The sequence below is a fragment of the Trachymyrmex septentrionalis genome, unplaced genomic scaffold (genome assembly GCF_001594115.1).
Source record: "Trachymyrmex septentrionalis isolate Tsep2-gDNA-1 unplaced genomic scaffold, Tsep1.0 scaffold29, whole genome shotgun sequence".
Lineage (NCBI taxonomy): Eukaryota > Metazoa > Arthropoda > Insecta > Hymenoptera > Formicidae > Trachymyrmex > Trachymyrmex septentrionalis.
The window spans coordinates 1,012,203-1,026,271 of record NW_017305451.1 but is presented as its reverse complement, the minus strand read 5'-3'; the positions used below and the strand labels follow the sequence as shown (position 1 = coordinate 1,026,271).

At 37.5% G+C, this 14,069-nt stretch overlaps 1 protein-coding gene across 7 annotated transcripts in view; it reads left to right on the top strand.

The window, feature by feature from the left end:
- The window catches only part of LOC108749508 (otopetrin-2-like), a 15,813-nt gene extending 6,112 nt beyond the window's left edge, over positions 1–9,701 (top strand). For 2 of the 7 annotated variants that reach the window (XM_018488286.1, XM_018488289.1), the window contains 7 exons: positions 2,830–3,057; positions 4,324–4,526; positions 5,186–5,499; positions 6,179–6,193; positions 6,427–6,592; positions 6,658–6,940; positions 7,203–9,701. In XM_018488286.1, the coding sequence (XP_018343788.1) occupies positions 2,830–3,057; positions 4,324–4,526; positions 5,186–5,499; positions 6,179–6,193; positions 6,427–6,592; positions 6,658–6,940; positions 7,203–7,908 (1,915 nt within the window). In that variant the 3' untranslated portion in view covers positions 7,909–9,701. Of the gene's footprint in view, positions 1–2,814; positions 3,058–4,323; positions 4,527–5,185; positions 5,500–6,178; positions 6,194–6,426; positions 6,593–6,657; positions 6,941–7,202 lie in introns of all 7 variants that reach the window. The other 5 variants (XM_018488284.1, XM_018488283.1, XM_018488288.1 and 2 more) reach the window with 5 other exon arrangements.
- Positions 9,702–14,069: the final 4,368 nt, after the last annotated feature.

Here is a 14,069-nt window from a genome sequence, read left to right as displayed (position 1 = left end):
GTACACATACATACTTTTATACATGTAACTTATAGTTGTCACTTTTGTTACTATATATCTTTTTTTCTGAGTGCATAGTGAAAAAAAAACGGAAAGGAAGTTAAATAATACATGAAAGATATCAGATGACGGAATGACAATGAAATGATAAGCGATAGAATCGATGTTTTCCACCGACAGAAATCTCGGAAGTGTAATTCCCATTGTAATATGCGGAAAGTGATGAAAAAGAGAGAGGCCGAGTTGGAATTTTCCAAGCACAAAGTTCAAAGGGACTACGCGAAGAGTCCCTGAGTTCTGAATAAGAGATGTACTTTGACAATGGCTGCGTGGCAAACGAATTCAAATGAAATGCCAGCGACGATCTCACAGAATGTGAAGAATTTCTTGGAAAATCTCGTGCCGAGAGACGACAGATCGTGCATGCGACAACGTGTGAAAAATTGCAATTTGCCTTCGTGAATATTCGAAAGATATTTAGATTCGAAAATGTGGAAATGCGAATCTTTAATCAAGATTTTAAAGAATAATAAAAAAGAATTTGAAGAAATGTAATGGGATTAGCAAATGCATTACAATTGTTTTTTTTTCTTTTACTCTTCTCCATTTTTACCTCTAGATTAGAAACAAAAACAATTCGTTGAATTAAACTTAAGTAAATACTTTAATAAAAGTAATTACTTTAATAAAAGTAAATGACGTTGTGCCGCATAGAACATTGATCAATTTACGCGGGCCAAACTTTACCGTTCTCTCTAAATAAATTAAAATTGCAAAGGTACCAGGTCAGCGTCGTGTCAAAGTCCGCTGAAAAGAATTTTAATGATGTAATAAATCCGGCAGAGAAAAGTTACGAAAAAAAAAAAAAGAGGAGAAGATGCTGAGGGACGTCGATGGATAGAAGGTAGCGTAAGGGCAGGAGAGATCTCCACCAAAGGGTGGGCGATGCGCCGGCTTCTCAAGCCCTTCGCAACGAGGGATGGCACTCGACCACTGAATCAACCCTCTCAGTTCCCTCTCGTCCTATCCGTTTTTTCCCTCGGCCAACGACACCCTCTCTCGCTCCGACGCTTCACAACGCTACGTGATTATTTCAAAAAGCTCGGAGGTACGAGACGAGCTTCTGTCCTATCGCTGCTGTTGTATCATGCTAAAGCCACACTGCTGCGAAATATTTTTACGCTGTTCTGCGTACACCTCGTAAAAGGACCGGGGCTCTTTACTCTTTCCAACATCGAGGTCAACGATACGCTGAATCGTTTATGTTTTCTAAAACATGCGGAACAACGCTGAATCCCGTAAAACATCAGAAGCATCATCAGAAAGCACGCGATTTCTATAATCATGGAACAAATCTTGGTTTACGCAGACCTTTTTTAAAGTTACTTTAATTAAAATTTGATGAAATTTATGACTGAATTAGGATAGCACAGAATGTTAGAATGTAAAAAAAAAAAATGAAACAAAAATAATATTTTTGCACCGATAATATCAACAATCGGTTAGAATATTTGTGGTACAATGCGTTCCTATTATTAAGTTTTATTAATACGGATCTTCGTAAGATAAAATTTTTTTTGCCAAATATTCCTTCTACGGTAACTCGATGAATATACTGAACGTTACTTCGAACGAATTCTTAATCATTTACACAAATTTTTACATATTCGTGAACTAGAAAATGCACGCGCGTGCAAAAAGCATAAAAAGCTCGTTTTATCACATATCAGATTAAATAGATCAGCTACTATTATTAGATAAATGACTCGTGTTAGAAAGTCAACGCTACGTCATCTAATGATACTCACAAAGCCATCAGCACTAGTCGGTCTCTTCCTGCAGCCAGTGTCAATGTAATGTGTCAAACATTATCGCACCGCGTTGACCTTAAATCAGGCGGGCGCGCGTGAGTTTATATAAAAACCACGAAGTGCATATGCACTTGTACATCTCTATCTTTCTATACTATATACATGTATAGATATGTTTCTTTTTTTTATATTAACGCCTTTGTTAAAATCGTAATATATTTGGTAGTAGCGAATATGAGTTAATTAACCGACGCGAATAATTAAAAAAGAATAAAATATGATTATGAGAAAACGTGAATGTGTAATTGAAGTTAAAATAAATGCATTCGTTGCTGTAGCTGTTGCAAGAATAAAGCCTCTACTGTTAAAAAAGTAATTGAGATGTACTTATATGGACCTTATCGAACGTGCAATTAATTAATTAAAATCGCTAATGGAAGTCGGTTAGGCGTGGTCGAGACGTTGTTCGCAATTTTTCCATTACGCAAAAAATGTATAAAAAAAAGGTAGAGACGTTTCACACATGCATATAAGTGTCACACTTGAAAGCGAATTTTTTTTATCTAAGCACTTAATTTTATTTAGGCATTAAAATATGCTTGTTGCAAAAGAAATTATACCCTTAATTTAATCCATGTAAATTTAAAACATATATTCGTATTCTGTAATTATATCATCAATTAAATATGATTGTTAATCTTTCTAAACTCAGTTTAATAGCTCAGTTTAATTACTGCTTTTGTTTACATATTCTTTTTCTTTTTTAATAATTCACAAAATGAATTAAAAATCTGAAGGAATGCCATGATAGAAAAATGTTTATCTGTTATATCCTCGCTTTGTAAAAGCGACGTAAAATCATTTCAAGCATAAAATATATTCTTTCCAATGATGAAATACGCGACATACAGATGCGAATCTTAAGGGACGTCATAATTTCATATAATTAAAGCTGAACAGAGAAAATAATAACGGGATACTAATAGATACGAGATGTTAACAGACACGTTCTATACAGTTGGCCAGGACTGCCGGTCGCGCTACCGTCACCAGCCTCACCATCCGCGGTAATCGTTTCGCCGGAAACGCTGTCTAGACACAGCAGCAGCTCACCTTCTCGCGTTCACCGGCCATCCCAGTTTGCGTTGGCTCTACCATGCTCCTCGCAACCGATTCCGGCGGTCTGCTATCCGGCGTCGACCTTCCTCGAGGTCACCGACGAGCGGAAGTGGAAGAACCTTGGCTGGTGAGTGTAGCGGATCAAACCTTTCTCCATTGCATTGAGGTCGATGTACCATCTCCCGATCAATCCAGGCCTTTTCCCAACGTTGTGTGTCTAATCAAAGCTAACTTCTAGCATTATACGCGATTATTAATGTTTCTTCAGCCACTTTCATATCGTTAAAATATAAATATTTATACAACGATGCATATAATAATCTCGTATGTATGATATAATAATAACAGCATGCGCGTGCAATAATCTCGTATGTAGCAACGGCGCTTAGGTAGTATCATTAATATTAATTGGATCATTAAAACCAGAAATTTGCAGTGTATTAATTATGTGTGCTGATTATGGTATTATTTACTAACATATTCGATTCTGCAAAATGACAGAACGATTCTAAAGCTGCACTCGCACCGTTACTTATTTACAGAATTATTGATTTAGCGAGACGACTACTATTGATAACGTTCTGCATAATAAAACCGCGCGATAAGATTCGTGAAGTTGAAATGAATCTTTCAACTTTTCTCATAATCCGATTTAATCCCTCGACCGTGCATTTCGCCGTGGATTCGCAAAATTTAATTCGCTTTCGTTCTTCGATGTACGCAAAGGGGGAATACCGGTCGCCACGGAAATTTCACGTGATCCTCCAGGTTATCCTGACCGACGTCTGCACCGCCAATTACCGGCACTTTATGAATCAAACACACGCGTACAGGCGACCACGCGATTACTCGTAATTGAGCCAATTCTTACGGGGGTGGATGTATTTGCGGCCAATGGTACCTCCGCTGTAACGTTACACGATGATAGACATCGAGCTAACGATCCATCATTCGCGCGGCTGTCCTCAATCTCCCGTTTCCAATGATTCCTTCGAGAAAAGATGTTTTTATCTGGGCCAGGGCCAGAGAAAAAGAACCTTAAACACGGGCAGATTTCAGGCCGCGAAAAAAAAATCGTAGTAGCGATTATTTTCATTCTCGATCGAAATGAATAAAACTAAGTTGTAGTCGACGCGATTCGTTGATTTTAATTCCTTTTCGCCGATAAGGGTCGGCATGGATTTACAAACTAGCGGATTAACAAAACACCTCGTCGGTACATTTTGAATAGAGATCCGTTTGATGGTAAGTAGAGCTGGCAACTGAAGAGGAATAGTATGTTTTCTCAAAGTACTAGGCCGGAGATGGATCTATTTCCTCGAGCGAGAGGATTTAATCCGCGCGCGACGCGATTCCACGTTTCGTTCAGCTTCAATTTCCGTTTCTGACGCAGCGACGCCCTGGCGACCACTTTGAGCGCGCTGTACGGGAAACTTCTGGTTGTGATGGGGATCGCCTTTCCCATGGCGGAAGTAATATCCACGTACATACCGCCGTCTTTCTACGAGGCTTTCTACCTCTACCTCTACTTCGGCAGCATGATCTTCCTCGTGTACATGTACGCCATGCTGTTTGGGGACAACAAGACGAAATCAAGTGAGTCCAAAAGCATGTAAAAAATTTAGCATCCGGTCGATCCTTATCGTGATAAATATTTCCGGCTCGTAGGAAATATCGATTCGGCTGTTACGAGCAAGAAGTATTCTTTGCATTCACGCGTACACGCGAAAAGAGAACGATTTTGCTGAAGTATCTAAAGGTTTAGCTAAACACAGATCTGAAAGTAATTTCGTTAGCTCATTAATACCCACCAATGATTAGTAGATTAACTTTAATCTTTTACTTCTCATCTATCTATTAAGCGTCCTACATATCGTTATTTTTATGGTTCAACAAAATTATTTTCAAGTCTGTGTCTAGCTGAATTTTTAGATACTTTTTGCAAAACTGGCCGTTTCCGTGTAGAAGCGGGTAAAGCTTGCAATAATCAAACCATCGCTTTGGCAATCGCAGCCTTACAAACCGATCAATCCGCATTCACGAGCACAGTTACGCAACATTATGTATATCATCGTGATGACCTCGCTTCATTTGATTCTCGTCAAAATTCCTCTCTCGGTCGGTAGCGATCGTCAAAATGAGAGCGATCATCGAAGGCGATGCCGATCTCAAATGGAATGAACGGCGATTGTTGCTGCGTAACAACCGATCGCGATTAACCGGTTCTCCATCGTAATCGTAAATTCGCGGAACAGAGAAGCAGAAAGACGTGTGCGATCTGGACTCGTCGAGATCGTCGAGCGGCGCCGGCGGCGACAGTGACGCGCCTGAGAGCGGATGCCCGCACGTGAATCCGGTACGTCCGGTCCAGCACTACGGCAGCTTCTATCTGCGAATGGGTGCCGTGGCGTTCGGCATCGGCTCAATGATCTACTCCGGGTTGGAATTCGGCCAGTACTTTGAGCTGGAACAAAACACCAAATGTCACAACATCATGCTGGCCCTCACACCTGCCACGAGAATGGCCTTCATCTTCATCCAAATGTACTTCATATTTCTAAACAATGAGGTGAGTAGGTACTGACATCCACGTCAGCCGTTTTCCCATGACTCGCGACCTTTCTCTTAATGCAACAAACTCTTGATCGATTTCTAGTTTAATTTTTCTGGGCGAGAATATCGAGGGTCACTTTATACCGCAAACTTATCAATTTTCAATATTGCTTTAGAAAATTAAATTTTGAATTAAAACCGTATTAAAGCAAAATCCATTTGAAAATAATTTAAAAAGTACTATAGTAAATATTAATAAACAACAAAGTTTAGAAGAAAATTATTATATACGTGTACGTATATTGAGCAAACAGGCTGACGTCAAAATACGACAGATAACTTTAGCTTATTTATTACTGGATAATATATAGAAAATTACTGCATGCGATTCTTGAGAATCGCTGCACGTGTTATATTGCAAAACTCGACGGTGTAACTCGATGGGAAATCCACTGACGGAAATACCGAGCTAACACAAGCTCGTCGGTTACGGGGTTAATGAAACAGAGGGGTGAACAACCCTGAGAGCAACAGTAGACTGTGACTATTTAAACGCTCTAGTGCCCCATCGCTATAAAGTGCTATTCTTTTTACTTTTAATATTAACGACATTCTTATCGACTTAACTCTTATTTGTGTAACATTTAAAAGCATTAACACAAAAAATTTCTATTTAAAAAATTGCTGATGAAAAGGATATGTACTTGCAGGTAACTTGCAACTTATTTTCTCCTCTGTCATTAAAATCAACCGTATGCATCTATATAACACTCAGTACAAAAACGAATGTATATATTTAAATTATGTATTAAAAAAAAAATATATATATATATATATATATGTGTGTGTGTGTGTATATTTAAAAATTGATGTAAATATGTAAATAGAGAGAGAGCAAATTATAAATTTTATTTTTATAGTAAGACATTACCTTATATTCTAGCAGATGAAGGTTTATCGTCACCGCGTTGTTGCACGTTTCGGACTAATGCATATGATCGGCACGAATCTATCAGTTTGGCTGAACGTTCTCGTGCAAGAAACAAAACACGAGATCCTCACATTTTACAATCCGGAGAACAACTCCCTCAGAATTTCTCACAGACTAGGTAAACGCGATTGAACATAATCTTCCATTACAATTCTACGGCCTATCTGACTTTCGAATTTTCAGGTTCGAAAGGACTTCATCTCGGTGGTCACATGCATTCTCATCACGGAGAACACGTACGATTACCGCGCGGTCTGAAAGGACCTCATCACATGTTCGAATGTAGAAGGACGAATATAATGGGATCGTTGGTACAAGACGCCAGTCCTTTCCTTTTTCCGTGCACGATAGAATACAGCTTGATCTGCGCGGCTATTTTATATGTAATGTGGAAAAACATATCGAAAGTTGGCTTCACGAAGCCTGCAACGCCGCCGGGCTCGCGTCATCACGCACATGCCTATAGGTATAGTAACAATACATTCGCCTACGCTATAGTAATAATATACGCCTACAGCTGTAGCAATAACACATACTTACATGCACACAAGTACGCGAATAACAACCCAGTTCACGAAGTAATTCCGCTGGCGGACTCTCTTATCGGAGAGTCGATTGTGAATAATATTCTAACGCAATGAAACGCATAACAAATGGCACTAGAACTTATGTGCGTCACGAATTCATGAATTCCAAATGAAAAGAGAAAAACTTTCAATTATTCGCAGGAAATCGCCTCACCATTATAGCGTGGATTGCGCCCGCGCGCACAAGGGCCTCTTCGTGGGCATTTTGATTCTAGTGCTGACCATAATCTCCCTCATCCTCTTCTTCGTTCTCATTTCGCGGCCCGAGCTGGTCAGCCTCGCCGTAACCGAAGTGAACGTCTGCGAATTGACGCTCTACGGAATGTCGACCCTGGCGACGATGATCGGCATGTTCCAGATGCGCAAGCTGCGCTACGACGGCGGCAGAAATCTCGAGCTCGACAACATCCTTCTGGTGGCCGCTCAGACCGGCATGTTCATCTACTCTACGTTCACCATCATCGGCGGCCACTTCACCCTGCAAAAGCACACGGTCCTCGTGTTGGTCACCGCTCTGGCCAGCGTCGTCCAGACTACCTGCCAGACCATTTTCATTCTAGACTCGTCGAGGCGCACGGTCGCCACCGCCGAGCAGATACGCAGGAAGCCAGGCAGAGAGATCGTGACGTTTCTATTGGTGACGAATCTGGCTATGTGGGCGATCAACACGCTGGAGAAGTCACGGGCGGAGTCGCATCCGGTGCAGTTGCACTTTTATGGCCTGTGGGCGTGGACGATCATCACTCACGTCTCGATGCCGCTGGCGATCTTCTACAGGTTCCACAGCACTGTATGCCTGTGCGAAGTGTGGAAGCGGGCCTATAAGGTGAAACCCACCTACATGTGACGCAAGGGGTCCCGCGAGGTCATATGGAAGACCGGTGGGATTCCGCAGCGGCCCAAAAGTCAACTTTCGAGGCTTGACGCCATTGCGGAGAACGATCCGGCGTATTTCATTTGATCGAAAAAGACATCGAGTCAGAAAAATGGTTTTAAGGGAGAAAAATCCGTTGGGCAACGTAATAAGAAGTAGACATCGATAACTTTAAACGGGCAGAACTTTTCTAATCCGAGCATGATTGATGCATCAATACGTACATGACAATTCATACGCACATAATCTGTATCGATTTCAGGGTATATTTCGGAAAGTTAACGGTATATAATAAATAGATTCGAGTATCCTCGATATTACATGATCACAATTAAAGAAGAAGACGTCGGCAGACAGATACTCATAATAAGGCTAATAAACAGTAGGTTACTTCGTCATTTAACGACGGTCAGTGTTCTAGCTAGCCTTGTACGAATTTATTTCGTCGGTATAAATATTGGCGACTCCATACAGTTTACACAGCGCTATCGTGTAAGTTTATAATACTGGAACTGTAACGTACTAGAAATCATCAAAACAACGGAGTTAGGGATTATACTCTTTGTTTATCGAACGTCCCAAATAGTAATGTACTAGCAGTTTGCCGACAGATTGGCAACAAATTTGGATTCTTACTGTAGATTTACAGCCATCTGTGTCCGCGTTAAGCTCTGCTTGACAAAATCTGGATCTATTGACAGGATCTATTGACAAAATCTGTTGACATGCTGTGCTAGAAACCAAGCAACATCTGCGCGCACGAGTAATCTGATGGCAGATTGACAACAGAAGTTAAACAAGAACTGTAAATCTTGCTCGGTTTCTGCTACCAGTTTGCTGGCAAAGCATGTCAGCAGACTTTGTCCTATTTTTGACAGCGGTTTTTTGGCGATATTATTAGATATTATTGTAGAAACTCTGAATATTGTTGCTTTTCTGTCAACAAAAATTAATAGTACTAAAAATCTATCTCTTTAGATTTAACTATCTGGGATTACGTTCTGTATTGCTCCTATGTTCTACGGCACAAATAACACATGCAAGACTGAGAAAATAGTCCTCATATGGAACTATCTTTCTTGACTCGCTCATGTTGAGCAGAATTCCCCTCCCATTGTATGCTTTCCAGTATGTTAGAGTTTACTGGTCTAGTATTACTTTTTAAAAAGAAACACCATTCTAAAATGGATTCGCCGAAAATTATCAGTACGATTCGTGTCGAAAGAACAATTTTAATAAACTCCAAAAATGCGTATTAATTGTGAAATCCTATTGCTGATAAGCCGATTTATCAAAGCACGATATTATGTACGATCTCCTTGATACCTACTCGACCACTTTTTAGAGATTTCGACGTAAATAATTCCCTTATCCCATTGATATATTTGTAAATAGCCTGTAACTTCACCGCGCTGAGAAACCGACACGAAAAGAGAAGATTTGCAAACCACACGAATGAACTTAACAAAATCACAGTATTTATGCGATAAAGGGACATTACGTGTGCATTGATGTCTATCGCTTGCCATCATCGCAGTCTTTGCCCTAATCGATAATCCTACAGAACAAGAATCACTATATAAGATAAATGAATTTCATTCGATGAAAGAAAAAGTGATAGCAGTGAATAAATGATTTCATTCGTATCTCGTGTCGATTCCGCAATATCATTCGAATTGATAGAAAATAAGGAAAGCATTTATCTATTATATGAAAGAATATCTTGAGAAGTGAAACAATCAATTGTACTTCTCACAATCAGACGATCTGACTAGACTACTGATACACAGTAAAAACATTTTGTATTTATATTGTAACTGATTCTTGTAAAGTAACAAAATTTTTGTGTCAGTTTTTTAACATATTCGAGTGTTGATTTGAAGAAATACATTAAATATTTTGTATATATTAAATTGATGTTAAACATTTTTTAGTTTCAAAATAATAATTTATGAGTAAGTAAATAAATATCATAAAAATAATTAATATTTTTAAATACATGTAAATTCTAAGATAATAATTTTACCGATAAAAATATGCTTCCACAATTTGCTTCCAAATTGTGTCAGTCTTAAATTTTTTGCGTTATTCTTTAAAATATAATATTCGTATTATATGTTTTCCAACATATTTATCTTGGTAAGTTAAAATAAAAATTTGGATGGACCATTTAAGACACGTGAAATGTGTTATAAACTTAACATAAATTTTCTTCAACCGTGTAGCTAAAACTTTCGCAAAGTAGACTTCACTCATAAATATTGCATTTGATATCTGCTATAATACGTACATTCTAAATTTTTCTCTTGTAGATATTTAAATTTTCGACGACAATTTTCTCAATTCATCAGTCGACCAAAACAATTTAATGTAGAGATACGGAGGAACATAATTAATCATTATTTTTGTTACATGTTTAAATTAACGTTCGTTCAAATATCTGAACACATGATTCTGTGTAAGCTACAAAATGTTCATTCGTTAGAAGTAGAAAAAGCTAGATTCTTCTTAGAACCAATCTGGTCGAAGCATTCGGCATAGGTCTTCGATCCAATACGGGAACAATGAATCTTCTTCGTTCGATAAACTTTTGTATTCATTCTGAGTAGACGAGCGAGAGTTCGAGAAGAATCGGACTCCCTTTTTCGAAAGACTGAAACGAATGTCAGGAGAATGATCAGAGCACTAAGCGTAAATTCTGATCCGCTATGAATCGATCGAACCGAGTCCTCTAACTGTGTGTAACCTGAATGTTTGGTGCTCGTGTAACTCAAGACGCTTGGACACTCTCACGGATATCCGTCTTCCACGTAGTACAAACTGCAGCTTAAACAACAATTGTCGTGTACATGTAGATGACTCGAGGGTTAAAATAGCGACAGGGAAAATAGATTACGAGTATGTTTAATAGCGCAAACAATAAATAATAATAGAACACTATTACAATAAATAGAATACTATAGATTTTTTTATAATAAATAAAATTATCTCAATCATTATTACGTGAGACAATTACATAAATACAAGTGAGGAATAAATCTCGCAGGAATTAAAAATATATTAATACTGACAATATGAAAAAAGGATCTACTTCTCTCAGTTTTCTATTTAACAAACTCGAAATCTCTCTTAATTCTCTCGACTCGCACAGACCACGAACTTCATATTTTCGAGCGACTTGCAATGTCCATATATAATTCAATAAATAAAGAACCATATAGATATTATTAAATACCCCAAATGGAATTTAAATCGGAGAACACTTTGGTCCTTTTATATTAAAAAAAAAAAAAAATATATACGCACAAGAAGATTTATAAATATAATTTTAGAAATATTATCGTAGAAAAATCTATTTGTAAAAACGGAAATAATTAGTACCACTGTTACAATCGTGATTTATAATGCACGGACATTTTATTATCAACGTTGAATTGTGTATTATCAAGAGAAACTTATTTTACGTCAGGCTCAGAAAACTGAATGATCAGGATCAACTCGATGGGCGAGTATCTAAGTATCGTAGACTTCGCGTGATTTTCAAAAGTAGAACGATAGAGATAAAAAAGTGAAGACGTTCGAAGTAGAAATACAGTACAATGGCTGATCATATCATTAAGCCTTAAATCCGTCAAGAAGAGTGCTGTCCGAGCTGATAAGAGATAAAGGGGATCAAGATCGATCGCGATCGACACGCAAATTCGAAACTAGAAGCGACCTACTCGAGTTTCTTTCATGCTCAACTGACAGATGTGAGGATGAGATCACGAAGTGAAAATGAGCGAACGAATAAATTGACGTGTGTGGTTACGCATGGACATATGTGTATGTGTATGTGTGTGTGTGTGTGTGTGTGTGTGTGTTTTGCGAATGCGTGCCTGTATATGAAACAAGAGCAAAGACAGAGAGAAAGAAGTCGAGGTTTAATGGAAATGTAGGCGTTTATGAGTAATATGTGTTCGTGCTAGAAGCTTTTTGATATTGATTATTGCCGTTGCGAATTCTAGTTATCCGGTCGGTGCAGTCGATCTTTTGTAAGATATAGTTTCTTTAAGATGGCTGTAAATAAACGGTGGAGAGTATACAATAAAAAAGCGAATTCTCGGTGTTTAGCGCTAGTTGTGTCGACATGTTTCTTCCTATAACGTATTTATGTATATATGCATATGTATATATACATATATATATATATATATAATATAAATATATACATATATACATACATACACATATTTAAATATACAAGATATAAATATATATTTATTATTACGTTGTTCTATATAATATTTATTATAATCTGACATAGGATTTACGCGCGATATGTTACGTTTATTGAGAATCCCGAGGACTTATGCCGAGATCCCATGTCCATTCTTTCCTTCACTTCTTCTCTCTCGCCTACATCTTCGTCCTATATAGAGCAGTCAGAGAACATCGTAACAAGAAGCGATATGAAAAATACAAATGGGCTTCAAAAGTAAATATTAAATAATGCCTAAGCAACAAGGCTTCAAAAGTAAATAATAAATAATGATTTAGATTAAATCGTTACAGCCTAATTATTAATATAATTAATGATCTCCCGCTATACATTTTACTTCAAATGTTGCAAGAGAAAGCCTTTTGCAGTAGATTCGTCCTTTTCGCATAGACTTTTCTCGTGCACATTGTTAACGCGTTTACGATCTCGGCATGAATCCTCTCCTATCTAAAAAGATAAAATCAGGGCGAAATCACGAAGGATGCAATTTGCGAGTGATATAAGAGGAGAGAGCAGAACGAGGAAGTTGCTATATCATGTCTCTGAACTGTACTTTTTCTATGTCCGCATAATCTAGTTCCTACGCAATGTTTGTACTCTTATACCCTTTGTACTATTTGTACCTTACGAATTGCAATACACTCGTCCGCAATAACGAAACGTATCTTTTTATTTATCACCATTTACGATTATTTTCTCCGAGTAAACCGCAATATTAATCTTCGTTAAATTAGAAAGTTAGAAAGAAACAGATAACATCAAACTGACAAACCGCATTTCTATTATGTTTGCTCCGTGACAAATATGAAACAAGGCTTTAAATATAGGCAATTCGAGTCTACCTAAAATCGAATTTTCTATGTAATAACTTACTTCGTACGACAGGCAGCCATTAACAATGCAACGGCGACAGGGAATAATTCAAATAGCAGAGAATCGTAGCTGAGCTGACCTAAATACCCGCGATTCCGGAGTCGATTCCGCGATCGTACGTTCGTGATCTCTCAGTATTGAGGCAAACCTTCCTCGGGTCCAAGGTTATCCGGTGACCGACCCTCAATCTGAATCTAATGGAAATGAAGTTGAATCGCGTCGTAACTTTCTCTTCGCGGCGCCAGTCCATCTCGTGCAAATTGAACCTTTAAGAACATACATCAATTTACTCGATAACTCTCCTGATAACTAAATTGCGATTGAATACAGCGTGATTGTAATTTTATTGTAATTAATTATAATTACATTTTCATATCCTGTGTATAAGTATTTATTTCTAATACTATTTAATGTATCTATATCTGCAAAGCACAAATTCTGCTAGTAAAGTGTTAATATTAATTGTTAGTATTAATAGTGACACTCTGACTGAAGCGCATTTTGTATAATACTATTGTGCTAATATATTTTGCCGCATGATAAATAATTATTGAATTAACTAAATTAATCTTATATTTTAATATTTGAAAATGTACACGTGAGGAAGATAATTAACTACATTGGATAGGTTAATAATTAATTGCATATTGGATGTGTCGTTAATAAAAATGTTTTCCTGCGTCTCTTGAGACGTAATTAACTAAATTGATAAATGGAATATTTGCTCTTAATTACTTCATTTTAAGTAAACTCGATTAAAATGCTTCACATAATTCGTACGAATACGAAAATTACTAATTAATGTTGATTATTTGTTCCATTTATTTTTTATTATAACCAATATCATTAAAAAAATTCTAAATATATACTGGATTATTGTCTTCGTTAGAGATTTTTGAATTCTCATTGCTCCGTCGACTTCGAGATAATACTAAATTACTAGTAATTCCTTACTTTTACTGTTGGCTTAAGAACTCAATATTAATGCTTCAATTTTAGA